This window comes from Sus scrofa, chromosome 17 (assembly GCF_000003025.6).
Source record: "Sus scrofa isolate TJ Tabasco breed Duroc chromosome 17, Sscrofa11.1, whole genome shotgun sequence".
NCBI lineage: Eukaryota > Metazoa > Chordata > Mammalia > Artiodactyla > Suidae > Sus > Sus scrofa.
The window spans coordinates 57,997,201-58,025,038 of record NC_010459.5 but is presented as its reverse complement, the minus strand read 5'-3'; the positions used below and the strand labels follow the sequence as shown (position 1 = coordinate 58,025,038).

The 27,838-nt window shown below is 58.5% G+C and overlaps 1 protein-coding gene across 3 annotated transcripts in view; it reads left to right on the top strand.

The window, feature by feature from the left end:
• The window catches only part of PMEPA1 (prostate transmembrane protein, androgen induced 1), a 55,043-nt gene extending 29,291 nt beyond the window's left edge, over positions 1-25,752 (top strand). For 2 of the 3 annotated variants that reach the window (XM_005673042.3, NM_001123203.1), the window contains 3 exon segments: positions 17,122-17,276; positions 21,168-21,221; positions 21,662-25,752. In XM_005673042.3, coding sequence (XP_005673099.1) covers positions 17,122-17,276; positions 21,168-21,221; positions 21,662-22,210 — 758 coding nt within the window. In that variant the 3' untranslated portion in view covers positions 22,211-25,752. 3 annotated transcript variants of the gene reach the window in all.

Below are 27,838 nucleotides of genomic sequence, written 5' to 3'. Positions count from 1 at the left end.
CCCTGGCCAAGCCACCGGGCAGATCTCTCCCCGTGGGGGTGACTGGGGCAGGAGTCATGTCCACCGTTTACTCATCCGGCCAGGCTTCCTGGGGCTTTCTGGGACCTGGAGCCAGGCTCCCCGCTCCCTGGAAAAGACAGGCCGGGTCATGGCCCTTGTTCTCCAGGGTGGCACATGGTGCCAACCCTGGCCGGGTGGGCCAGTGTGGCGGCCTCTATCCACCGGGCCTGGCGCCGGCTCCCCAGCTCTGCCGAGCTAGCTCTGTGACCTCGAGCAATTCTCTGCCCCTCTCTGGTCCACGCTTTTTGTCTCTGACCATGTTGGGGTTTCCAGGCTGCTCTCCCCCCCCCAACCCCAAGATCCAGGGTCTCATAGGCTGGTTTTTGTCCCAGCCTCATTCCCAACCCAAGTCACTTCCAGGGTCCCGGGTATCTGCCCCCCCCCGCCTCTCCCCTTCCCCATAATTAGTTTAAATATCTGACTCTGGCCTTGGCTTTTACATCTGCAACCCAAGTGTAACCGCAACAGGAGTGGCTCCTCCACTGAAGAAATGCAGCCCTGAGCCAGACGGGTTAGTCCACAGCAGGGTGACTGTGAACGTACCAGATCCTGCAGGCCCCTGTGCCCACCCCCGGGAGATGCCAAGTGAGCCTTGGACGTAGGGGCCGGCAGCATTGAAGGAGTTTGCACAGCCGTCCTTGCGTGTGGCCTTGTTTGGAAAGCGAATCGTTTTCCCACGCAGCCTTTCTCTGCTGCCTGCGCTCACATGCACAGGCAGGCACCCCCAAGGGAGTCTGGGCACGTTTGCCAGGCCCCAGAGCAGCTGACTCCGCTTCATACCCGTGCTCCTTGTCCCAGAGGCCTGGGTCTCCCTTCCTGTCCTCGTCTGTGACACACATCCTGCCTCAGGGCAGTTGCACCTGTTCTCCCCCCTGCTTTCCTCCTCTCTCAGGTCTCGGCTTGAAGGCTGCCCCCTCAGAGATAGTCCCTGACTCCCCATCCCAGGAGCCCTGCCCCAGGCCACTCCGCCCTTCCCCCCTCTTGTGTTCTTGTCCTACCACCCAGGACTAGTGGTGCTCATTTGCATCTTTCTGGCTCAGCGTTGGGTCCTCCCCAGTGGACCGGAGCCCTGGGGGACAGACATTGCTTCTCCTGGCTAGCACAGGGCTGGCCGGGACCCCCAGATGCAGAGGGACCAGCACTCATTACGGCGTCCCGAGAAGACAGGTGAGCAGTGTATGAAAGGACACACAGGTGGCTTCCAGGACGCCCATGTGGTTCAAAGATCCCTGCAGCTCCTGACTCTTCTGAGCCCAAGGTGGTGCCTGGCTGCAGAGTTTGCAGTCGCTTTATCATTGCTGACACATCCGTACTTAAGAGCGATGCTGACCTTGGGGAGGCATGACCTTTAACCTGCTGTATCGGGCACCCCGGGGTGTACGGGGTACACAGTGGTATGAGGGAGCCCAAGCTGCTCTCTGGGCCTTTGGGAAAGAAGTGGGAGGTGAGGTGCTTGGCTCTCTGCGGCGGGGCGGGGGGCGCAGGGAGGACAACGCTTAGAGTTTCCTTAAAATCTCTCTTCGTTTCTACATTTTAAATAGCATGTTTAGGATTTAATCCTCAAACCTGGGAGCCAGACCTGCGTGTGGAAAGATGACAGCCGAGAGATGGTTTCATTTGGCTGGCTGCAGCAGCCAGATGGCAGGTGCTGTGAACGGGAGACGGAGGGAGGCTGGGAGAGGGGGACCAGGCTTCTGTCTCGGCTCTTGCCACCCCACCCCCCATAAGCCACCTTCCCGGCACCAGGCCTGGACTGTGTGTACCCCGGGGGTTGCTTGAAGCAGCTGGCATTGCCCCTTGCCAGGGTCATGTAGGGCCCCAAGGGACACAGCGTCCCCCCTCAACGCCTCACTTTTCTTTTTAAACTTTTTTTTTCTTTTTCGGCCACCCCTTGGCATATGGAGTTCCCAGGCCAGGGATCAGATCCGAGCCACAGTTGTAACCTACGCTGCAGCCGGGGCCCAGATCCTTTAACCCACCGTGCCAGGCCGGGATCGAACCTACGTCCCGGTGCTGCAGAGATGGCGCCAATCCCATTGCCCCACAGTGGGAACTCCTCTTTCTTGACTTTTTATGTCGAGATGATTGTAGATTCTCTTGCAGTTGTAAGAAACAAGGCAGCGAGAGCCCTTGCAGCATCCCGTCTTCCCCCGGTACCCCAGCCAGAAATTGCCGTTCGGTACAGTCTGCTGACCTTATTCCCACTCCCCGGCGTCCTGCCCCTGTTTGAGTGTGTGTGTAAGTGTGCGTGCATTGGTGTGTGCCGGCCTGTGTGCTTGGTTCTGTGCCGTTTTATCAGACGTGCCACCGGCAGCCGGGAATCTGTTCGTCTAATTTTGTCATTTTGAGGCTGTTATACGCAAGGCATCATACCGTCTGTGACCTTCTGAGGTTGGCTTTGCTTCACTTGGCCCAACTCTGAAGACCCACGCAGGTCGTGGCGTGTGTGTCCGTGTCTCTTCCTCTCCATCGTGCTCCGGGCCGCGGGGGTGCCCCGGTGATCTTGACCACTCACCTGCTGCAGAGCGTCTGGGCCGCTTCCAGCTGGGGGCTGTCACACTTAAAGCTGCTGTGAACGTTTGCGCGCAGGTTTTTGTGTGAACATAAGTTTTCATTTCTCTGGGCGAAGAGCCCGGGAGTGTAATTGCTGGGTCGGATGGTAGTGGCAAATTTAGTTTTGTGAAAGACCTCCCCCGTGTCATCCACACCCATCCATCCTCCGGCCTCTGGGGAGAGATGGGCATCGCAGCGAGTGGACCTTGGCGGTGAATTCCTTCCTCCTTCAAATACTGATTGAGGGCAGCATGTTGTTGTGCCAAGCACGGTGTTAGCCACCAGGGATTCGGCGAGAACAAGACAAACAAGGGCCTTCGCGTGCAGCTTTCTTGCTGCTGAGGGGAAATCAGCAATAATTCCCAGGCTGCTCGCCCCTGTGCCAGGCACCCTCCAGGTATTTTATAATCCTCAAGCAGGCCGGTGAGGGGGCCTCTCCTTTGACCCCAGGGTACGGATGAAGAAGCAGGCGCAGAGTCATAGGGCAGCGCAGAGAGTCCAGCCTCCTAACTCTACACTACGTTGCCCCTTGTGGCCTAGACAGGCCATCGGGACATTTGCAGCTCGGTGAGAGTGAGTACCTTTGGCATGGGGTGACCAGGAGGCCTCCCTGAGGTGGGAACACGGAACGTCCCATGACAAGATGGCACATGCAAAGGTCCTGGGGTAGGAACAGGAAAAAGGCCAGCGTGGCTGGAGTGTGATGAGCATGAGAAGGAGACGACAGGTGCAGAGATGAGGTTGATCGGGCCCCATCCGGCTTTAATCTGAGCGTGAGTCAGGGATCCAATTGGGGTTTCTTAAAAATTGCTCCGACTGAGGGGTGCAGACGAGGCTGGTGGGACGTCAGTGCATCAGAGGAAGCTGGGAGACGAGGGAGCACACGCAGGCACCCCTTTTGCTTTTGAGGAGGGACCCCTAAGATGCCCGGCCTCCACCTGGGAAGACCCCCCACCGGCTCCCCTTGTGGGAGGTGGGTTCTGTCCTGATCCCAGTGTAGGCTGGATCTGCATCCAATGAGCCGCAAGGGGAGAGGACCCCAGCCGGCCCCCCTCTAAGCCTTGCCCCAGGACCTTGTGGCCCGTGTGGGTCTCTCCCGAGGGTTTTCCTGTTTCTCCATCTCGCCTGCCTTTTCCTTGCCTCCCAGTTGTTATCCTATAAATTGAATGTACCTGCTCAGCACCACCCACTCTGGATCCTTAACGACTGTGCACAGACGCCCTCGCGTCCCTCACACCTGCTTCCAGTCTCACCATGGCCCCCGTTTATTAGGCACTTGCTGTGTACCTGCTAGGGGTGGGAGAGCTAGTACACATTGCCTCCGCGGTGGACCCTCAGTGATCCTGGGAGGCGATTCAGTGATGGCCCCGGGCTTCACGAGGGGGAAACGAAGGCCGGGGTCCCAGGGGACCGCCCAGGGTCCCACACGCAGGAAGTGGCGGCATCTGGACTCGAATGCAGAGCCGGACCCCCTGCCTCCCGCCGCTCGCTGTGTCTGCCTCCCGGCTGCTGCTTTCCTCAGGGAACAGAACCTTGGCCTTGGCCATTGTTAGGGAGTTCGGGCTGCTGGACGATGTTCAAGAGGAAATGATACCACGGGCTGGAATAGCCTCGCCCGCGGGGTGGGGACTGGGAGAGGCGTCTGGCGTCTGGTCTGGGAGGCTTGTAACTGCCCTCTGGGAATTTGTTTTGCCTGTCGCCTGAAAAGGAAAGCGGAAGGGACTCATAAGAGTCTGGACAGATTTAGACCCCAGACACACGCACGCACACACACACACACACACACACACACACACACACACACACACACCACACACACACACACGACACCCAGGAAGACAAACAGCCTGAAAGAGAAGGACTTACGTATGCAAGGATGGGAGACAGACACACAGACGCCCTCAGACAGACCTGGGCTCTGAGGCCCTTAAGAATGTCAGAGACACATGTTAGGGCTCCCATCGGTTGGGGGGCGTCCTGCAGGGGTGACGTCATTTCCCCACTGGGGCTTCTCCCAACCTTGGTTCCTTCCCCAGGCAGAGGGTCTGCGCAGTGGCCGACGGTCCGTGTGTCCAGCCTCCTTTCCTGGAGCCTCCCCCGCACAAATCTGTAAATTCCCAGTTAGGGGCAGGGAATTCCTGGGCCAGGTCACCCGGGCAGGGGGGGAAGACCCTGAGTCTCCATCAAGCAGTGGGCCACCCCACCTCCCTGGCTGGCAAGTTGGCACTGTGTCCCCTTGCCGCCCAGTCTGGCTCCTGATGACTCGGCCTTTGCCAGCTGCTGCTCATTCTATGGGAAGAGAGGGGGTGAGAGAGAGTGAGAGAACCACTGCTGCTTCCGGCTGGCACTGCCGAAGGTGGCCCTGTGTGTGATTGTGGCTTTTGTCGAGTTTCTTGTCGAGAGAGGATGGCAGTTAGGTCGCCAGGCCCCGTGTGGCACCTGTGTGAGCATGGGCGTGCCATTTCCCTCCCCGGGCCTCAGATCCCTGTCCCTAGAACAGGGGGACCATTGAACTAAGACATCCCGCCCCCCCCAGGAAGCTGCTAGGAAAGCTCCGTGAGATGAAAACTTGGACCCCAGGAACCTGGGAGGGAGGCACCTGTTGGATGGTCGTTGATAGGACAGCCTTGGGCATCTAGACCATTGATCATCTGTCCCAGAAATAAATCCAGCAGGTTCCTGGGGGCACAGATTGGAATCCTGTTGCCGTGGAGTGTAGGATTTATGTAGCCCCCTGGGAAGCCATGCATCCCAGGGCTTGGCACAGTAGGTGTGCAGCACATGGGTGCCACTGGGGAGAGTGAGTGGGACCAAAAAGCCCCTGAGGTTGGATGTAGACAGAACATCCCTCGTGGTGAATAACGTCACACATGCCCTGGGCAGCGGCAGAGATGGCTGCTGGCTGTCCCTCTGTCCCATGGGTGCACTTGTGTTTCCGTAGTGCACCCCCCAACCCCCATTCCACCCGGGGGCAGGTTCCCTGCCTCCACGGCTTGCAGCCTCCTTCCCAACATCAGCCCTTACCATTCAAGGTGTGTTAGTGTGTGCAGGTCCAAGTTCAAGGTGCTGGCAGATCGGGTTCTGGTGAGGGCTCTTTACCTGGCTGGCAGACGGCTGCCTTCTTGCTGTGTCCTGTGTGGCCTTTCCTTGGTGTGTGTGCAGAGAGAGAAAATGAGCTCTCTGGTGTTTCTGCTTATAAAGACACTAATCCCGTAGGGTCAGGGCCCCACACTTATGACCACCGTTTATTTAGAGACCCCATCTCCAAATACAGCCATGCTTGCGGCAGTTAGGGCTTGAACATGCTAATTTGGGGGAAGTAAATATTCCGCGCATAACACAAGGGACCCTTTCTGCCCTAAGGGGAGGAATTGGGAAGGAGGTGAGAACTTTAAGTTGATCTATTAGTACCAGCTCCTATTGTAACTATCACTTTAGGGTTTGCTGTGAGCCTGGTGCCGTGAGAGCCATTCTTCCATGGAATCTCATGTTGGTTCCGTGAGCGAGGCGCTGTTTGGCCATGGTGTTCATCTGGAGGGACTCGAGCCCAGAGAGGTGTGTGTCACATCCAGGTCTACACCTTGAGCCCCTGCACTGCTCTGGAGGTTCTAGGCTCCCTAGTGCTTAGCTGACTGGGTGTGACCACCTAGCTCATGGTGGGCCAGACAGCAGGAGAGTCCGGTAAAGGGGATACCCTCGTCTATGGAGCTAGGCTTGATGCCATAATAGGATGTAAAAGTTGCTCCGGGGCAACCACAGTTGGGTTTTGAGGGTTGAACAGGAGTCTACCACAGACTGGGCAGAAGGGCTCCTGCTTGCCAGTCTTGTGCTGGTGTGAGGAACTTGCAGGACAAGGAGACAGCATCCTGATGGAGTAGACAGACTAGCAGTGGCAATAAGATGCAGACAAAAGGAAGGCTAAACGATGATACATACATTTTCTTGGCGGTCATAGCAGAGAGTCTGTGTGGTATTTACAAAATTAACCGCTAGGTATACGCGAGAGCTTCAAACCACCAGAGGAAGCCGGAGAAGGAAGTGCCCGCAGGAGCTGGGAACTGGGGAGGGAGAGTCGAGCGGACCTCCCAGGAGGTGACCAGTTTGGGCAGAGGTTCTGCTGGCAGGGCAGGCAGCCCGCCGCCGGGCTGAGAGGACCGTGCAGGCCACCAGGAAGCAGTTAGCAATGAAAGGAGGAGGCTGGGGGCCCAGGAGAGCTGGCGTTGGGCCGAGCAAGTAGCTCTTGTGAATGACAGCTGATGGGCCACATGACATGTACCCGACACCTGCTATGCGTTCACCTGGCCGCGTTCGTTGGCCCTCTTGGTCCCCTGGTGGCCGCCTCCTCGCCGGGGGAACTGAGGCGCAGAGGCTGAAGGAACTTCCTTGGGTCCCACGCTGGGCCACAGGTCGAGCTGGGGTTGGGCACCACCAGGCCAGCCCCAGGGCTCCTGCTCCGCATCGCACCACCCTGCGCCGGTGTTTGCAGAATCAAATTCAGGTCCCTGGAGCCCAAGGGTGCAGGGGACCTTGTCCAGCACTCACCCCTTCTCCAGGGTCTCCAGACGGACGTCTGACCTTGGCGCTCAGTGCGTGGCCCCACCTCTGCCCTGGGTGAGACGCAGGACAGCACCCCCAGCCAGCGCCGAGACCCCTCCCCACCGTCTGGTCTCGAGCGACCCCAGGCCCTCCAGCACGCGGCGGGGCTGATGGAGGAGGAATTGACAAGAGGTTCAATGCCGCCTCATTGTGGGCCCATTCAGCGCGGAGCTTTTTGTCTGAGAGTCTTGGAAACGGAGCCCCGTGCACCTCCCCTCCTGGCGCTGCCCTCTGCGCTCATGTTGGGAAACACCAGACTCTTGAAAATCGGTAACTGAGAGAAACATCTGCTGTTTCCAAGGAGCACCCGGTGACTCCTGAGTGGCGAGGGCAACCGCGAGTCGCATTGTCAGCCTCACTGGGAAACACACGCACACATGCACGTGTGCCCGAGCCTCTTTGGTATGTTAATTAAGATGGCTTAAGTTAAAGCTGTCAACGCTTGTTGTAAAAATGCAAACAGTATATATATGTATGTTTTGGCAGCACCCACGGCATGTGGAATTTCCGGGGCCAGGGATCAAATTCAGGCCCCGCAGCAGTGACACCAGATCCTTAACCCACTGAGCCACCAGGGAACTCCAGTGCAAAGAGCATCGAAATACAAAGAAGTGAAAAGGAGAGACGCCTCCCTCCAGAAGTAACCCTCATGAGCGATTTGATTTTTAGCCTCGCTTTTGCTGTAAAAATGGGTCCCTATTACATACACAGTTCCTATTTCAGTATTTCTGCTCGGCAGTAATTACACACATCCACCCATGATCACACCTATAGACCAGCCACACAGTTCTGCCCCGGAGGGACGTTGGGCAACGTCTGGAGACATTTTTGGTTGTCGCAACCTGGCAGTGGTGGCGCTGCTGGCATCTCATGGGTAGAGGCCAAGGATGCTGCTCAACACCCTACAGGCACCGTCTCCACCCCAGGGGGTCCTCTGGCTCAAAACGCCCATCGTGCCCAGGCTGGGAAACCCCGCTGTGGATGTAGGTACCTTTTTAGTGGCCGCACCGTGATTTCATACTGAGACGTACTGGGGGTCGTTGCGTGGGACTTAGGTGGTGTCTGGTGGTTCATGTTTCCAAGGACCCTGCAGAGGTGTAATAAATACATGTGCTCCGATCTTTCCGTGAATCACAGCAACACAGGATCCGAGCCTCGTCTGCAACCCACACCATAGCTCACAGCAAGGCCAGATCCTTAATCCACTGCGAAGGGCCAGGGATCGAACTCTCATCCTCATGGATGCTAGTGGAATGTATGTCGGGGGGGCGTTGCAGGTTTATTTATTTTTATTTTTTGGCCATGCCCGTGGCATGCGGAAGCTCCCGGGCCAGGACTCGAGCCCAAGCCACCGCAGTGGCAAAGCCGGATCCTGAATCTCTAGGGCAGCAGGGAACGCCTGCATTTTAGATTTTGGTGGGCACAGCCAAGGTGCCTCCAGGAGGATTCTGGCCATGGACACAGCACCGCAGACGCCTCGCTCCCCCAGGCCTCCTTCTCTCAATTAACACAACGCATTTGATTTATCTTAAATAACTTTCCATCGCACCTTCACGGTGTCCATTGACAGAAACGGCTCTCTCACCGCGCATTCACTCCATTTTGCCAATAACTCTCGAACGGTGATTGATATTTTGCTGACAGTGGGTGTTTAAAGATGTTCGATGTCGGTGACAATAGAAAAAAAAAATCCCATTAGTTCTTTCCATTTGGATAATAGCAAGAAAGATAAAAGGCACCGCTTTGTCTTTTCTTATTGAAAGAGCATTTAATCATGAGGTTCTAAAATGATTATGCAGGCCCTCTGCTCTCCCTGGAGTTCATTTCATCCGTTCCCACGTTGCACCTTCAGACCCAGGGCTCACCCATTGCCAGCGGCAGCCCCTTCGAGGCCACCTCCTAAAAGATGACCTTGGAACGTGTGGGGTGAGGCCCCGCGCGCTTCTGCCTCTTGGGCATAAAAGAGGGCAGTTGGCGGGTAACCAGGACAAGGCATCTTACCAGTGACAAGGCGTCGCACAGCCGAGCAGGAAATGTGGGGTTAATGATGCATCGTCAAGCTCTCTCCACCTGGTGCTGTAGTTATTGTCTCATGAATGCACCTTGACTGCCTGGGTCCCCTGGGCTCCCGGAAGTTTCACCGCCTCTGGGACAGTGTACTGTGGCACCTTCTCTGTTAGGCTCTGGCTGGGGGGACACGGAGCTGAGTCTGCCATCCCATCCTGAGATGCCCTCCACCGGAGTGGGGTGGCTGAGTAAGAAATGGTGAGTGACACCCGTGTGCTTGGGAGCCGGGAGGGGGCGCAGCTTAGCAGGGAAGGGGTGTGTGTGTGTCCTTCCCAGGAGGGGAGGGAGGCAGCCAGCCAGCCTGTGAGGCCAGGCTGGAAGCGGCTCAGGCAGAGGGCCAGGTGTGTGCGTGGATTCTTCTGTGGTCCAGCTCTCCCCCCGCCCCTGGCACCCCCCCCGAAGGGCCGTCAGTTCCACCATCGGTAGGAGAGACAGGGAGCCACAGTCTCATGGGGCAAAGCTGCAGTGGGAGGTCAGGCTGGTGACTAGATGACCGCCTGGCACCTGGGTATCACCTCGGACTCCTCAGCCAGGTCACCCAAGGGGCGCTGTCAGGCTCTTCCCTGCCCCGCCAAGGGCCATCCCAGTGCAGCCCCGAATCCCCCAGGGCCAGTCAGAGGCCTGAGGGGCTGGGTATGTCCCCAAGTACTGCCAGACCCATGATGAGAGCACCTCTGCCAGACGGCCCCCGGAGGGCCCCACTTGACAGCGGCTGCCTGTGCTAGATACGGACAGGTGCTTCTTACAGCTTTATTTTCCTCTTTGACTGCAAATGTAATTCCACGTACCTGACCGTGCCGAGCGGTGCGGGAGTGTGTGATACGAGAAGGGCCGCCCCTCACGGGCTCCCCCGGGGTGACCATCCCTGGCCTCTGGTCTGTGCAGACCCGAGAGTCGCTCGTAGACATGCGTATGTATCACCAGCCTCCCTTTTATTTAAAAATACGGACGTTTGTTCTCTTTTAAGCAAAGATGGGCTTGTCCTGCTTGGTAGCTTCTCTGGGCCCCATTGGGGCACCTTTTCGGGCCACTGTGCACAGACCCACTGGCCGGGCCTTCCTGGGTGTGCAGACCCCTTGGGGGGACGTTCGAGTGGTTCGTAGTGATTTTTGGTTTTTGTGCAAACCCGCAGTGGGCCTTCCTGCCCCTCTTCTGTGTACACGAGGACATGGTGATTGTTGATTTGACATGTTAATTGTGGGCCTGCTCTGGGGAAGGTGCTGGGGACCTGGAGAACAGGTGCAGAGCCACGGACACTGGTGTCCCAGGGGGAGAGGCAGGAGCTAAGTGGTGAGGCAGGCACGATCTGGGGACCAGGGCAAGTGCCGATTCGGACAGGGCGCCCGGGTTACGTCCTGAGAACGTGCGACCAGGAGGGGAGGAGGGAGCCAGTGCGTGGATGTGGGCAAAGACCATCCAGGCAGCAGAAGGCGCACGTGCAAAGGCCCTGAGGCGGGCTGTGCTGGGGCCTTTTCCGGGACACAGAACGGAACTCTTAGAGCCAGCGAGCTAAAGAGACTGCATCCTAGGACATAAGTGGTTTGCCAGGTCGGGGCTCTCTCTGAGAGTGTGGGGAGATTGATTTTTTTTGCTCTGCGGATGCACCCCCAGTTCACACTGTCCATGGGCTACGGCGCTGGCAGAGGGTCCCGGCTTTGGTGGGCCTCCTCCGGCCTCTGTGGCTTCTGCAGGGGGAAGGACAGGCAGGGCCCAGGGCCTGGAGTTCTTGGTTCCCTGGAATGAGGTTTTCAAGGAGGTTTCCCTCAGGGCGCTGTCATCCTACATCTGACAGACAGGTTTTCCTCCTGGCAATGCTGGCTCTGAATCAACTCACCAAAACAAGGTGAAACGAGCCGACTGGGTTGAGGACACTAGTGATTTACCTAAGGTCACAGTTGAAGTGGCAAAGTTGGGATTCGAACCCAGGAATCTTGGGACAAACCTCATGTTCGGAATCTCTGCCCTGAATTCTGCCATGAGCAGCAGGGCGGCGAGCCCTGGGCCCCGGTGCAAGGCCGGGCCCCCCCTCTGGCCAGCCTAGGACTTGTTTGCGCCCAACCCCGGACAGTATCTCAGGGCTTCGTGTTTGGGTATCCGCTGCGTGCTTGGCACAGAGTAGGCACCGGTACTGTCTGTCTTTAAAAATGAGAAAAAAACTGGCCTGGAGTCCCTGCCCACTTCCCAAACCTTCTAAGAGAAAGATCCATTTTATACTTAGAAATGGCCTTACCCCGAGAAGTCACTGTGCTGTCGGGGGTGTTTGAAATGGCAACCAGGAGCGATCAGAAAGTTATTCCTTTGACGTCTGGTTCAATTTTATTTGAAATTCCAGGGGGAAAAGGCTGGGCTCTTATTCAAATGCGGGGGGCAGGGGGGGGGTGTAAATGATGTGGCGGGAACCCCAGGCAGGCTGGGGCTCGCAGAATGACAATGAGGCCTGCCCCGGCCAGTCTCATCCAGGCAGGCCTAACGAGATTAGATTTTCATAAATTTCAGACAGTGCCAATTCCTAATTCCTTGGTGTGCGGCCGCGAGGCCAGACGGGGCCGCCTGCACGGGCTGCTTGTTAACCAGGAAGCGCGCCGGCTGCCCCTCCGACCGGAGCAGACACAGGGGCGGGGGGGGGGGGCTGCCGGGAGAGGGGGGGTCGTCTAGTCTGAACCTCCTGTGGGCTGGCAGGAGTTAGGTGGACTCTGGCCCAGCTCTCCAGCCGAGGAAAGAAAAAAAGAGCTCCAGCACCCGGCTGCCGCTCCGATTAGATTATTCACCAAAAACCCAATGACAGTCATACCCGCGGAGTGGATGCTGCCTTCTCCCCCAGCCCTCTCCCCATTGGCAGCCGGGAAGTGGCCGGACACGGCTTTGAACCGAGAGGCCCCTGCGTTGGGTTCAGGTCGTGGCCCCATCGGAGAACAGGGAGCTGTAGACTTGGATGCAAAAGACCAGCGTCTTCACCTTAACCTGCCCGAGTGGGAACACCTGCCACGCGGTGGCCAGTGGAAGCTACAGGCGTCCCGTCGCCCTGAACCCTCCCCAGCCATGGTGAAGACGACGACAGCATCTCCGGGTCACACAAGGGATCCTGTGTGTTCGTCCCACGTCGCAAGTCCGGCTGAGAGTTTGAGGATGCTTTTGCTGTAGTTGGCGCCCTCTTAAAGCTACACTTTAATTTTTCTTCTACTTTGAAAGCCGCCTTCTGAGAGCATGTCCTGGCTCCCCCAGCTGCTGGGCGAGGCCACCGGGGAATCAGGACTGTGCTCTGGCTCAGCTCCTGGCCCGATGGGAGCTGCTGTGGGAATTTAGAGGGGAGGTCTTGTCCCAGACAGTTGCTGACACTCAGAGAGTGGCAGAGGAGGGGGCAGCTGTGAGTGTCTATGTGGTTTCATGGGTGGTGCCCAGAGCTGCCCCGAGTGCCTGGCTCAGGTCCCTTCTAACTGTCCTGTGACTTTCCTCTATCCTGTTGGGGAGAGGGTACCACTGGCCGAAGTGCTGGCTTCATAGACCACGTGACAAGTGATGCCCCAGGCGTGCTGATCCAGTCCGGTGACAGGGTCCATTCCACACGAGCACCTGACTTGAAGCCACCTGACGTTCTGGGGCCACGGTTCTCAGATGGGTGGGTGTGGGGCTGTCAACCCAGCCCAGCCCTGAAAGCACGGGTGTGGGGGTCATGTTAGCATCCGCTTCACAGAATGAGGTTCAGCCTTAGCAAGGCAATGCCTGGCTCACGAGGGGCCCTTGGCACCCGCTGCCTCTGTCACTAGCATCAGACAGGCTGGGAAAGCCTCAGAGACACCCGTGCACGCATCTCAAAGTGACTGCGTCTGTCTCTGAGGAGAAGACAAAAGGAGGGTCAGGCTGCTCCAATGAGACGGACGCACCTGTTAATTTGAAATTATTCACGAGGAAAGAGGACGCTCAATTAAATTAGAGTGACCTTACTTTGCCTGTGGCGGATGGGCTCAGCCACCCCCTGGAGCTTGCCGCATCCATCACCCACCCCCAGGGGGAAATTATGAAGAAAAACGGCAGAGCCGCTCCCCACCGCCTCGGGGGAGCAGACTTGATGCCCTGGCCGGAAGAGGAGTGTCCCTGACGCAGGCTCACAGAGCAGAGGGATCAGTGCCTGTAAGTCCAGCCGCCTCCCGGGTGACATTTTTGGACGGACCCTGGGGCAGAGGCCAGTTCTGCACACTCAACGTTTCCAGGGAATCAGCCTGGATGAGGGATGCCCGGTGTCCCACAGGGGCATCGGGAATTGTGACAGCGGGACCGTGGAGCACCCCCTGTTTCCTGCCTGAGCTCTTTGCATCTGTTATCTCATGCCCCCACCTCCACCCCCACCCCCGGGTTGTACCAGGAGCCCCCAGAGTCACCCAGCTGGCAGGTGCAGGATGTCAGGACCTGGCATCATCACAGTTCCTTTGGCGTGGGGAGGGAAGACTAACAGTTCCCTGGGGAAGCTGGGTGGACTTAGCGGAAGCCCGAGACCCTGTCATTTTCTAGCTCTCCAGGAGGCTCTGGGTTCGGGACCCGGTCCCACCCTTTGATCTGGAGCCACTTCTCCCTGTGCCTCAGTTTGCTCATCTGCACAATGGCAGAGGGGACGACGCGCACCTCACAGACCCTGGGGAGGCGGGCTCAGAGCAGGGGTTCAAATCCCAACCACAGTCTCAGTGAGTAGTCACCACGAGGCCAGCCTGCTGCCCCCCTTGCTCTGTGAGCAGGCTTTGCTGAGAGTCCCGTAGTCATGGGAGACTGGAGACGCGCGTGGGGCAGCGGTAGGACCCCCCTTCAAGCGTCCTCAGATTGGGGAACTGGGGCAGGGTTCGTATGGCTGCACATCTTGAGGGCCCCTCTCTTGGCCAGAAGTATAGCCCCCCGCTCTGCAGGTGGGCCTTCCCAGTGCTTGTAAAACTCTCGAATGTATGGCTGGCGTCAAAAGCCAGGCAGCTTCACTAATAGTTTCCAGCTTCTGGAAGATGGGGAGCCTGCCTGGAAGCTGTCCTCTTTAGTTTCAACTAGCCATGCCTGCGTAGAGACCTGTGGACCTGGTGAGGAGGAGCTCCTGCTCGATTAGTGATGCCTGTTGTGGGAGCAGGAATGAGAAGTTGGGCACAGATGCTGAAACCTTGGGCTGCCCAAACCTCGGCTGCCCAAGGGAAGGGGCCAGGCAGGTGATGTCAAGTAGGATGGGGACCCAGGTGGAGCTTGGTGCCAGGTGGACAGCACAAGCCTGTGTAAAGAGGGTGGGACCCGCAGCTCCATTCTGTTCCTTTGAGAGGGGCCGGGCTGTGGAAGCAAATGCCTGCAGTTAGCCACCTCTCCCTGCAGGTGGGAGAGTTTATTGAGTTACCTGACTATGAGAGTTTATTGTGGTTGGTTCTGTTGGCATGACCAGAGCCCCTCAACCCTGGCCGAGGCCAAAACACCCAGTCCTGGGTGTTTTCTGCCTCCTGGCTGGGTGGGCAGGGCTCTTCTGCGCACCCCCATCCACCCCCACCTGTGCTTCCATGTCTTTGCTGTCCTGCTCGACCTGCTCTCTCTAGGCTAATGGGTTGGGGCCGTCCTTGCTTTGCCATAGCTGAGGTGCTGGAGAGCCCCCACGAAGCACTGTCGCCTTGAGGGAGCCCTTCCTGAATGCCAGGCACATTGGCCTGCCCCTCCTCCTCCTCCTACTTGGGAAAACTGGGATGGACTCAGAGGCGAGTCAAGGTCACAGAGCCGGCCTGGGGGTCCCGGTGGCGACACTGCTGGCCCCGCAGCTGCCGCAGGGTCTCAGGAACCCTTGGGCATCTCCCTTCTCCAGTGGCCGAGATCCCAGGACTCTGGCTTCCAGGATTGAGCCTAGAAATGCTTTGTGGTTTCTCTTTCCCTTCCCCCACGTGGATTTGCATGGGGCCATAGCCAAGGACAGAGGGGTCACCTTAGTGCTTTCGGGAGCCCTGGGCCCCTTTCTGGGGTGATCCTCTCACTTTGGACACCAGCCCCCAGAAATCGGGTCCTCCTGCCCTTTTGGGGGTCAGGAGAGCTGTGGGATCTGTCCACACCCACTGGACCTGCTGGGGCCCCAACTACTGCCCCTACCACCTTCACCCTGTTGCCTCAGCCACTGGACGGCACCCAGAGGAGGGCAGCGGCTCAGCCAGGGCCTGCAGGCCACCAGGGGTGGGGACGGGGCAGCCTACCTTCCTCCAGGCTTATGGGCAGGGCCCTGGAGCCAGCAGGGGGAGGGGCGGAGGGTGCCCACCCCCGGGTGCCCATGGGGTGAAGAGTGCACGGTGTTGGGGGAGAGGCTGAGGCCCCTTTGAGGTGGGGGCGTGGGTGTTGCACAAAGCAGGCCTGTGTGTCCCCTGAATGGGCAGCTTTATCCCGGGCCTTCAGGGATGGGCCCTGGGCCCTGTGGAGCCAGGCCAGGCTGCCCAGGCCCTGGACCAGCCTGTCTGGGATGCATGAGGTGTGGCCAGCGTTTCTGCGTCCAAGGCCAGAGGCCGGGCCTTTGCACAACCCAGGCCCCTGCCACCCTCCTGGTGGGAAAGTGAACAGGTCCCCCAGAGGGTTCAAGGCCCAGCTTGCTCGGGGCCCAAGGTCTCGCTCGAGGTTCCTCCTTCCTGGCCCCCAGGGCCAGATGGGGTGAGCGCCCCCCTGGGGCGGAGCCAGAGGCCCGGCTCCAGATCGAATTCCCGGGTGCAGAGGTAGAGGTTCAGTGGACCGTTGCGTGAGGGAGTCTGACCTTGACCTCTGCACCTCCGTCTCTTCTCCTGTGAGGCGTGATGATGAAGCTTCTGTCTCTACGTGCAGCCCTGATCAGGGGTTCTTTGTCGCGGTGCCCTGTGCACTGTAGGACCTGAAGCAGCACCCCGGCCCCACCCTCTAGATTCCAGGAGGCCCCTAGTTGTGACAGCCACTGTGTCCCCAGACACAGTGGACAAAGGTTTCACGTGGCGTGAGAAGGTGGCTGTCCTGTAGGGCCTGGGGGCAGGGGAGGAGAGATGTGGGGGGTGGGCTGTGTGCGGGGGCATCTGCTGCTGTACCAACAGGAACATCCACCCAAGACGTCGACCTGCCCTGGGAGCCGAGGGGAAACTGAGGCTGGTGGCAGGAGGGGTGGCCCCCGCGGGTGGCACACGGGTGACACAGCAGACCTCCCTCTGCCTGCTTCTCAGTTCCCGCCTGTGGCCGCCCCTGCTGCTCCACCTACATGTGTGTCTGTCTTGAAGGGGAAGGGCTGAGTCAGTGGCTTGAGCTTGAACTTGTGCCCTTGGGAGCTCTCAGCTAATGGGGGGAGGGGGCGATCGATCTTCCTGCCCGCCCTCCGGGGTCTGAAGAGGCCCATTCCCAGCTTAGGGGTGGCCTTGGGCTGGGGGAGGCAGCAGAGGGACCCCAGCAAAGCTGGCTGTGCCCCCCCTCGCCGCACGAGCGCCGGGTCCCTGCCTGGGTCCCCAGCATCTCACCGCCCGCTGCTGGGGACTCTGCTGGCACGGAGCTTGGCCAGCTGCAGAGCCACCCGACACGGACCCGCTCGAGTCAGCAGAACCCACCCCGGCTCTGGCGCAATCGAAATAACCTCCTTCCTTTTTCAGCCCTGGAGGGTTTTCCGCCTTCTGGGGGGAAAAACAAAACAACTCCCCCCCCCAAAAAAAAAGAAATGAGAGTTGCAGCGTTGGCAGCCTCCTGGCTGGGGTTTTTCTGAGGCCCTTTCACCGAGGGCGGGGGAGTGTGTGCGTTTTGCGCGGGGGGCGCGGGGGCGTGTCCTCTGTTCGTGGGTGGGGCGTGCGTGTGTCGGGCTGGGGGCACGCCCCGCAGGGCCGGGGCCCCGGGTCTCACGCGGCCCCCCTCTTGCAGCGGAGCTGGAGTTCGTGGAAATCACCATCATCGTGGTGGTGGTGATGGTGATGGTGGTGGTGATCACGTGCCTGCTGAGCCACTACAAGCTGTCCGCTCGCTCCTTCCTCGGCCGGCACAGCCAGGGCAGGCGGAGGGAAGACGCGCTGTCCTCGGTGAGTGCACACCCCGCCCTCTGCACCTGCAACGCGGGGCGGGGGGGCGGGGGGAGGCCCGGGGGGCCCCTGGGCACCGCGGGCAGGGAGACCGCCTGGGGTGGGGTGTGGGGGAGGGCGGTCCAGCCACAGGCAGTGGCCCAGGTGAGGGAGGCGGTGGACGCCACCACGCAGCAGGGCTCTGGTCCCCCGTCATCGTGGAAGAGGGCCCGGGCGCTGCTGGCTGGGGGTCTGCAAGCACGTCTCACTCCACCGTCCACCGTCCCTCCGTTCACTGGACAGGTATCTGCGGAGCCTTTCTGCGTGTCTAGGACCCTCCCCGGGGGGAGGTCCCCCCCGCCCCAGGGCTGCTGTCTGGTGCACTGGGTCTAGACCAGAGCAGGGGGTGTTCGATGGAAGCTGAAGGGGCTGTCCCTGGGATCCCAGGGAACAGGCAGGGTGAGCCCTGAGGAAGAAACAAGAGTGGGATGCCTGGGGGTCAGAGGGGCCGACGCTGTATCATCCTTGTGGTCCCTACACGAATGCAGCGTGCCGAGCTTCCAGAGCTGTAAGCCTGCTGCGCATCTGGAAACCCAGGAATATCCCCCCCTAGGCCCCACATGGGGCAGATCGAGCAACTCCTCGCGGGGTGGGAACACGCCCTGCTCCAGACCTGAGTGCCTAGACCCCCTGCTGCCCCTCCTCCTTCAGGGCCCACCCCACCCTGCCACCGGTAGTGTCCAGCAGGTGGCCCATGGGGTGGTGAAGGGCGGTTCCCAGCTCCACGCCTGCAGTGTGCCCTTGAACAGCCTGGACGGGAGCGGGCCGTGCGCTGGGCTGGAATCCCAGGGAGAAGGGAGCCCGCGGGCTGCCCGGGGCTGTGGGCAGAGCCCTTCCCTGAGCCTGTGCTCACCTGGTGCTGGGAAGGTGGCGACAACAGGGAGGTAGTGGCCTCCCTGCCCCGGGGGTCGCCCCGGGCCAGCAGCCCTGCCCAGTCTGTGGGGTGAGCCAGGTCGGGCTGGCAGGCCTGTCCCCAGCAGGCTCGGGCGCCTCCGCTGGCGTCAGGCCTCGCTACGTCACCAGGTTGCCAGGGCCAGGAGCGTCCGCGCTGGTCTCTCTGTCAGGAACCCTGGGGGGCAGGGTGAGGGGACAGCGCTGCAGCTTGAAAGGAACCCCAGGCTTTACCACAGGCCTCACCTGTGTGTTTATTTGCTGTTGCCTGAGTGATGGTGCCACCAGCTGTCGCACCTGCCCTCAGTGACCACCCCCCCTTCGGCAGCTGGGGACCATACTTTACAGAGGAGAACCTGGGGCTCAGAGAGGGGGGGACTTTTGCCCAGGGCCACACAGCTTCTCCAGGACAGTTGGGAAAGCCCACGGCCCCTTCTCCCCTCCCTTGGATGCTGGGGCGAGTGAGAGCACTTAGGGCAAAGGGGAAAACACGCCGGTATAACACGTGCTTGGCGCTCTGAGCCTCAGTGTGCACATCTGCAGACTGGGTGGAGCCAGCTGGGCCCCTGCTTACCCTGAAAGGTCAGTGGGGATGGAGTGAGCAAGAATGGGGAAACGGCAGAGGTTCTGGTGTGGGGGATCCCTTGCTACCATGGAGCGGGGGACAGCCCCTGCGTCTCTGGGGCTTTGGTCCCTGAACATCTGAGGCTAAAAGAAAATGCCCCCCGCCCCCAGCATCTACCCAGCCCCTGGGGATGCCTGGCTGGGTAAACACCAGGCTCGTTAGACCCGAAGTGAGTGTTGAGGCTCCCTGGGGGCCCCCAACCCGTCAGGGCACGTCTGAGACATCTCAGGCCCCATGACTGCCCAGAGAGACCCAAAGGCAGCAGCTGCCGTCTGCCTGGGGCCGGGCCACCCCCACCTGACTGTCGGGCCGTGTCCCCTTCTCCAGGTGACCCTGGGGGAGCTGGTTCCCTCATCTGTCTGAGGGTGAGGTTCTCCACAGGTAAGCCCTGCGGCTCTGGACCTCACCGCCCCGCTGGGGCTGCTCCCAGGGAAGCTAGGAAATACCAAGTAATGCTAGCGACAGTGACGTCCTAGGCGCTGGTGGACCACCGTGACTTACAAGGTTGTGCTGGAGCCTGACGGGGCCACAGGGCCTGCCCGGGCCAGCTTGAGCCCAGATGATTTTGGATGCAGACGGGTGAGGTCTGGACCCCAGCACGGCTCTTACCAGCTGGGCCAACTCAGCGCAGCCACCCGGCGGCAGCCTGCCTTGTGGTTTGGTCCGAAGAGTTGAGTTAGTGCTTCCAAGAGTTTAATTAGCACCGTGCCTGACATCAAAGCATTTCTAATATCAGTAACCAAATGGCCCTTGATGACCGTATTAACAGTCCCGGTGTCTGTCTGCTGTCTGCGTCCCCACGCCTAGACCCCAGTGAGTGTGTGGGGTAAATGCATTCCTGATGGGACCGTTTTGAGAGACACAGAGCCCCCTAGTGGCCATATAGGGAACTGCAACCTTCCCCACAATTCCTCCTCAGACTGCAGGTGAGACTTAGCTGGGAACGAACCCTCAAGAAAACATGTCCCAAAGGAAGCTTTGGGGTGATAAATAATGTTCATTATGTCGATTGTGGAGATGGGTCTCTGGTATATACATACCCCCAAACAGAACCAAATTATATGCTTTGAATAGGTGCAGTTGATTATATGTTAGTTTCAGCTCAGTAAACCAATAAAATTAGAGGCATCCCTCGCCCCAGGCCTGGGGCTGTCCCTGCATGTCACCAACATAGAAATGGTGCTGCATTCCTTGACTGGAGCAACTGCACAGGGCACCTGCTAATCAACAATCCTGTATTTCCTCAGCTATAAACAGAGCTTACATAACGGGCGAGAGAGACGCCATAGAGTGATAAAGAACTATGTGCACAGGTGATTACAGAAATGACAGATGCTTTGAAGGAAATAAGCTGCGACAGGATTTTTCATGTGAGAAGACCATTTAGATAATGGTGTTAGAGAAAGCCTGCAGGGGACGCTGGAGTTGCAAAGCCAGGAGCCAGCTGTGCAGGGGGCAGCCAGTGCCAAGGCCCTGTGGTGCACCCTTAGAGTCTGATGCACCGGGTGGAGGGTCAGAGTGGCTGGCTGGAGAGCCGTGGTAGCACCCAGCGCTTGATAAGCTCCCCGAGGGCCACGTGCACCGCAGGCGGTCTGCATGTTCGCCTCTTTCACTTCTTGGACTCCAAGAGGCAGGCACTGCAATTCCGCACATTTTGAGAGGCAGTCACTTGCCCAAGTTCGCACAGCAAGCATCTTGGCTTTCTTATCAGTCAGTTCACGAGTTCATGTGGAGGTTTTCTTTTTTTTTTTTTTTTTTTTTTTTTTTTTTTTTGTTGTTGTTGTTGTTGTTGCATTTCTTGGGCCGCTCCCGGCCTATGGAGGTTCCCAGGCTGGGGTTGAATCGGAGCTGTAGCCCCGGCCTACGCCAGAGCCACAGCAACGCGGGATCCGAGCCGCGTCTGCAACCTACACCGCAGCTCATGGCAACGCCGGATCGTTAACCCACTGAGCAAGGGCAGGGACCGAACCCGCAACCTCATGGTTCCTAGTCGGATTCGTTAACCACTGCGCCACGACGGGAACTCCCTGGAGGTTTTCTAAGGTCCACAGAGACTACTGGAGGTTTTGAGAAGGAGGGACCCACAACTAGGATGTGTATTTTGCCAAGTGTGAGTTCGGAGGTTGCATTTTCCGGGACGGCAGCCGGAGTGGAGACATGGGTGACACAGCGATGGGGTGATGGCCAAGGACAGCGTCCAGGCCAGGACTAGGGTGGCCGCGGTGGGGACGGAGAGAAGTGGGTGGTGCACAGTCCCAGACGCCAGGCCCGGCTGCCCCTTTGCCCTTCCCCCCTCCGCGGGTCGCACTGACCCGGTCTCTTCCGTCCCCACACAGGAAGGATGCCTCTGGCCCTCGGAGAGCACGGTGTCGGGCAGTGGAGTCCCAGAGGTGAGCCCCAGCGCAGCCGCCCCTTCCCCACTCCCACCCCCGCCCCCAAGGCTGCTGTGGGGGATGCCAGCGGCCCCCTGCCCAGCGGGTCCCCTTTGGGCGGGGCGGCACCTCCCCTGCTGTCGAGTGTGGCCGCCTGAGGCTCACCCCGGCCCTTCTCTGAAGAACCGCCCTTGGCCTCGAGATGCCCCTGCAGGGACCTTACTACACCCTGCCTCGCCCGGGAGTAGGTGCCCACACTCTCTGCGCCACCCAAGAGCAAAGGCGGCCCCCTTTCCACTCTGGGATGATGCCCACCCTCCAGGGCTCGCCGGCCTCGGGCTGGACTCCGGGCTCTTCCCCGCATCCCCCAGCAGGGTCCACGCCGCCCTGTTCCCCCCCCGCCCCCCGCGCCGGCGGCTCCAGGGGGTGCGCCTCACTCTGCCCTTTTTCTCCTGCAGCCGCAGGTCTACGCCCCGCCCCGGCCCGCCGACCGCCTGGCGGTGCCCCCCTTCGCCCAGCGGGACCGCTTCCACCGCTTCCAGCCCACCTACCCGTACCTGCAGCACGAGATCGACCTGCCGCCCACCATCTCGCTGTCGGACGGCGAGGAGCCGCCGCCCTACCAGGGGCCCTGCACGCTCCAGCTGCGGGACCCCGAGCAGCAGCTGGAGCTGAACCGCGAGTCGGTGCGCGCGCCCCCGAACAGAACCATCTTCGACAGCGACCTGATGGACAGCGCCATGCTGGGCGGCCCCTGTCCCCCCAGCAGTAACTCGGGCATCAGCGCCACGTGCTACGGGGGCGGCGGGCGCATGGAGGGCCCGCCCCCCACCTACAGCGAGGTCATCGGGCACTACCCCGGCGCCTCCACCTTCCAGCACCAGCAGACCAGCGGGCCGCCCTCCTTGCTGGAGGGGACCCGGCTGCACCCCGCACACATCGCCCCGCTGGAGAGCACGGCGGCCTGGGGCAAAGAGAAGGATAAACAGAAGGGCCACCCCCTCTAGGAGTCCCGGGGCGGGGGGCCAGGCCGGGGCAGCAGTAGTGAAACAGCAAAACACTCCGCACTTCTTGAAAGAAAAGAGAGAGGAGGACGGCGACACACAGAAAATTTGAAGTAACCATCCTCTCCCACCTCTCTGTGTATAAATATTTACATGTTCTGTCTGGTCTGAATGCACAAGCTAAGAAAGCTTGCAAAACAAAACAAAAAAACGAAAAGAAAAAAACAAAAAAAACAAACCCATGTTTCTTTGTTGAGCTGTGTCTTGAAGGCAAAAGAGAAAAAAAAAAACTACACTAGTCCTGTTTCTAGTTGAGCTGCGTGCGTGAATGCTTACTTTCTTTTGTTTGTTTATGATTTCACTTAACTTTAAAGACATATTTGCACAAAAACCTTTGTTTAAAGATCTGCAATATTATATATATAAATATATATAAAATAAGAGAAACTGTATGTGCAAGGGCAGGAGTATTTTTGTATTAGAAGAGGCCTATTACAAAAAAAAAAAAAGTTGTTTTCTGAACTAGAAGAGAAAAAAAATGGCAATTTTTGAGTGCCAACTCAGAAAGTGTGTATTACCTTGTAAAGAAAAAAAAAAAAAACTACAAAGCAGGGGTTTAGAGTTATTTATATAAATGTTGAGCTTTTGCACTATTTTTTAATATAAATATGTCAGTGCTTGTTTGATGGAAACTTCTATCACCGTCTGTCGAGACCTTTAAGGGAGAAATGTTGGAAGTTCGTGGCCGGTGTCCGGCAGAGGGTGGGCCCCACGCTGCTGGAGAGAGGCCCCGGTGGGCTCCTTTCCTGCTAGGGATGGGTTCGTACCTGTTACACGCTCCCGCCCCAAGGAGATGCATTGTTCCCCCCTCTGGGCCAGGACAGCTTCTGGATCGCAAATGAAATAGGAAAGGTAACCGAAAGGCACCGAATTCCAGGAGCTGGGCTTTCTGCTCTTCCCGAGATAAAGATAAACTGTTGCTGAAGGAACCTTAGTTTTTCCTCTCTCTTTAAACCATGAAGGTCCCCGTAGGAGGGGGCTGACGAAGGTGCTTTTCGCACCCTGCCCGTTGTGCCAGGGCCATGCCGGAGGAGGCGGCTGGGTGGCTTGTGTGCCCAGGATACTTGGTGATTGGCTGGTCCCAGGCGCTCTCGGCTGCGGTGGGTGCAGCCCGCTGGCGTAGAGGAAAGGCCCAGAGGACCGTAGGAACGTGCCCTCATCCCCATCTCTTCTCTGTGTGTATCGAGTCTCCTGTAACAGGCCCACCATCAGAAGACCAGAGCTGAAAAAGCGCACCCGCCCGGGTTTCTCCCAGGACGTCGCGAGAGGGTTAAAACGGGAAAGGCAGTCAAGCCAATGCAAAAGCTTTAGACAGAGAAGCAGAATTCCTTCCCTCCTCCTTTTCTGCATTTTCACTCCCATCCCCGTGAAAACCATGTAGCTGTGTTTCTCTAAGCATCTTGATCAGACCCAACTCTTGTTTGCCAAGATTTTCCAGAGTAGCTTTCAGCGGGACCTCTTGCTGCTGGCGCGCAGGGGGGCGCCCGTGTGTGCCAGTAGAGCTGGCAGCGGAGAAGGTGGAGCCGGGGGTCCCTAGGGTTCTACCAGGGGCTGGAGGTCCTTCCTGGCACAGAGGTCCGGCTGGTATTCCATGGGGGGATGCCTCTGGCAGAATTCGGACTGGCAGGTTAATGCAAGAGAGAGAAGTGAGAGGCAATAACTCGTTTTTAAGCAACTTTTTTTATTACTTGAAAAACAAAAACTCGAGAACAGTTTTGAAGTTCTGACCGTTTGAACTCTATTTCTGTATGTACCTTTTAAGACCATGATGACCCGTAGGTGACCGAGGGGTCTGAGTGCCCGCTCATCAGCTGGCACCACGTTCTGCTACCTTGGCCACAAAGCCTGCCTCCCCGTGGGGTCGTCAGCCTAACCTTGGCTTCTCTCTCGAAGATTCTTTGAAAGGTCGTGCAGAGAAATCCAGAGAGTTTGTCCTGAAAGGTACAGGGACACATTTCTAGATGAAACATTTTTTTAAAGAAATGTCCTTTCCTTTATGTAAAGCGTCTCCCTAGTGCCTTACTGAGAGAGCAGCCGACTCCTTTTGTCCCCAGGCAGTGGCGTTCCTGGGCAGCGAGTGCCCCGCTCACCCGGGACTGGCCTTCCCGCTCGTGGGGGACAGAGGGCCACTGCCTCTTTAAAAGCATCCTCGTCGCCTTCCCTCCACCTCGGACGTGCCCCCTCGGTCAGGCCGCCCCTCCTGCCCCTCCAGCCTCTGGTCAAGTACTCGTTGAACTCCCACGTGGGTCGAAAACCTAGATGTGGCCCTTGTTTGTGTGCATAGCCTCAGCCGAGAGCCAGGCCGAAGTGTCCCCGAGGTCCTCTTGAGCCAAACCTTGAATCTCGTTGCTTGGCGATGTGCCCTGCGTTTGCCGTGTGGGCAGTGAATTAGAAGGAAGCAGGAGAGGGGGTTATTGCCCTCAGCTGGCTTGAGGACAGAGCACCCCCCTCGTCCCCCAGTGTTGCAGTCCAGGCCTCCACTGGGCTCCGGGCTCCGCGGATGACCGTGGCAGAAGTTCATGGCAGAGCGGCTTGTCAAAGTCAGGGCACCTCCCAGGAAAACCACGGGTGTGTTTGTGCAAAGTTCTCGTCGCTGCTGGACCCAGAGCCCTGGGGACGCACGCCTTCCTCTAGATGTTGGCTGTTGTGCCTTTGAAAAGCCTTTGAGCACCCCTTGGGAGGCCCCCCTTTTCCGGTGGGAAGTTAGGGGGGTCCTCGGCAGTGGCTGGTTGGAGGGGGACCAGGCTGGGCTCGGAGAAGGTGGCAGGCAGAGCTCGGCTTTCTCCAATCCTCTCGTTTCCCTGCTTGTCAATCATCACATTTCCTCCGGCGGAAAACCATTTCCCCCCCAAGCCCAGGTCTACGCAGACGGACTTGGCTCAGGTGCACAAGAGCTGTGCACGGTCCAGTGTTTTGCCAGGAGCTGAGAGCAACTCCTGTCCCCACGTCTAGCGAGCCCCGGGGCAGGGACTGCATCGGTCCCCCGTCCTTGTCTGTCTTCTCTGTGAATTGTACGTTTCAGAGAATTACTGTTGTTTTCCTACGTGCAACACCAAGCTTCCAGATCCATAAAACCTCCTGATGATAAAGGAAAGAAGATGTTTCGTTGGGTTTGGTTTTCCGGAAACTGCGCTTCAAATGTTGCTGTACTATATAGAGCTCAGAAGGACACGCTGCATCCTCGTTCGCCTGCCTGATTCCACGGTGGTTGTGCTGATGGCGACGCTTTGACGTTGCTCCCCTGGCCTTGGAACCGCTCCTCTTTGCAGCCCTGTTTCCCCAGTTCTGTTCAAGTTCCACGTATGTAAACTCTCTGTGGCACGCTGGGTGCGGCGCCCACGTTGCTGCTGCGCGAGACTCTGTATTTGGATGCCAATCCACAGCCCTGATGAAATCGCTTGTTGTGTATCAGTAATCATTAGTGGCAATGATGACATTCTGAAAAGCTGCAATACTTATACAATAAATTTTACAATTCTTTGGAAGGAGGCTCTTTCATTTCTTGTGCTACGTTGCTTTCCCCTAACCCCCACGGCCCTCTGCACCAACCCCTGAATGCCTCTCTTGGGAAGGAAGCAATCCCCCTCTGAGCTGCTGTGTGCCTTTGAGCAACTCCATCAGCCTCTCTGTTTTAGCTCAGGCGGCATTCAGGAAGCCCAGTGATAGCAGGGCAGTGCTTGGAGGGCATTGGGCTAAACGAGTTGGCAAAACCTTGCCTACTTGTCCTCTCACTTAAGATATCATCCACTGTGGCTTCATGAAAGCTCTGATAAGGTCTGCAAGAAAGAAGCTGTCTTAGGTGGGGCTCTTCCAGAGGCTTGGACTTGTGTGTGAAGGGCTACGTCAAGGTCGTGCTCCCAGGGAAGGGAGTTGGGAAGAGGACAGAGGGAGGGGAAGTTGTGCCAGAGGGACTATTTTAGGCAAAGTCCCAGCCTCAGGCTGATCCCACGGGATCTGCAGGAAGCTTTGGGACGCAAGTTGCCCTGGGAGTGAGGTCGGTTCTCAGATGCTCCTGGCTCTTCATGTGACAGTGGGCCCAAGAGGGGTCCCCAAAGCCCCAGGTTGGCCCTCTGAAAATGTTCCCAGGGGCCAGCCCTTAGCAGCAACGTACATAGAGCGGGGGACGGGACCCGCCGCGGAATCTCTTGTTTATTTCTCTAAATTGAACCACTTTTCATGTCTGATCAAAGTTTTTTTTGTTTTGTTTTGTTTTGTTTTTAAATCAGCTCAAATGGTATCAATCCCCAGAGGTGACCACTGTTTGGCCCCAGCCCTGGGGTTTTGTAAGCTTTGGACCACAGAGCCCAGTGATGGGGCAGAACCGGGCACACAGCTGCCTCACCTGTTCCCCTCTCTGGCGAGGAAGAACCTCAGTGATGACAAAGAACTGGCTTCATGACCCTTGGGTGGACTGAGCAGGGCACCTTGGTGCTGGGCCCCGGCCTGGCTCCGGAGCCTGGGTGCCTGTCACTCGAGGTCACTCTGCTTGCTGACCCTCAGTCACCTGGTCTGCGGAACAAGTTACCGGCAGTCCCTGCCAGGTGATTGCACCTGGTGTCTGATTAGATCAAGCCACAGGGCACCTGGTGGGCCAGTATCAGCCGTTCTCATTAACCATGGGCTCCAGGACAGTTTTCACATAATTGATGCTAAGGGCTGGCCCCCGGGAACATTTTCAGAGGGCCAGCCTGGGGCTTTGGGGGCCCCTCTTTGGCCCACTGTCACACGAAGAGCCAGGAGCATCTGAGAGCATCTGACCTCTCTCCCAGGGCGACCTGCATCCCAAACATGATGCTAAGCACTGAGCAAGGCTGGCAGCTCTTTGCAGGAGGCCTCACCTTGCACTCACTTCCCACAATATACTTCAGCGCAGCTGCGTGCCCAGGGCCAAGGGGACACTTGGGGGGGTGGGCTGGAGCGTCAGACCCAACCCTGACCTCAAAGAGTTCACCCTCTGGCTGGCGAGACAAGCTGACAGCCTGGGACCACAGTCCCATGGGGGAGGAAGGAGAGGGGACTGTCGGGAGCCAGGAGAGGCTTAGGAAGCCTCAATAATTCTGAGCTGAGGGATGTTGGGAAGACAGAGATGGGGGAGCAGAGACTGAACCAGGCATTCGCCTGCGCAGCGGCCACGAGGGGCCTTAGCAGGGCACCTGCACAGCCTGGCAACGCTGACCCGGAGGGAGGGGAGCCCCTGGAAGGGGGGTGAGGACACCAGGCAGGTAATCATGTGACCAAGAGAAAGGCTGAAGTTTCCCTTTGGAGTCAATCTGCTAAACAGAGGTATTTCACAGCCTCCGTGCCAGCGCGGCGCCCGTGCCAGCAGGACCGGCCCTGCCCTCCCCCAAAGCCCTGGCCAGTGCTTTACTGCAGATCCCTCCTGCCTCAAAGGTGGCAGGAGATGGGGTGGCAGCCTGAGGTGGCTCTTTCTGCGCCCAGAGCCTCTGCAGTGACCTAAAAATCCACAGGCGCCTGGTCTCCCCTCCCCCCCAGCCCCCATCACACAGAGCCAGGCCCAGCAGCCAGTGGCTTGGGAGAAACGTCTGGAATCTGGCTGGAGCAACGGGGATT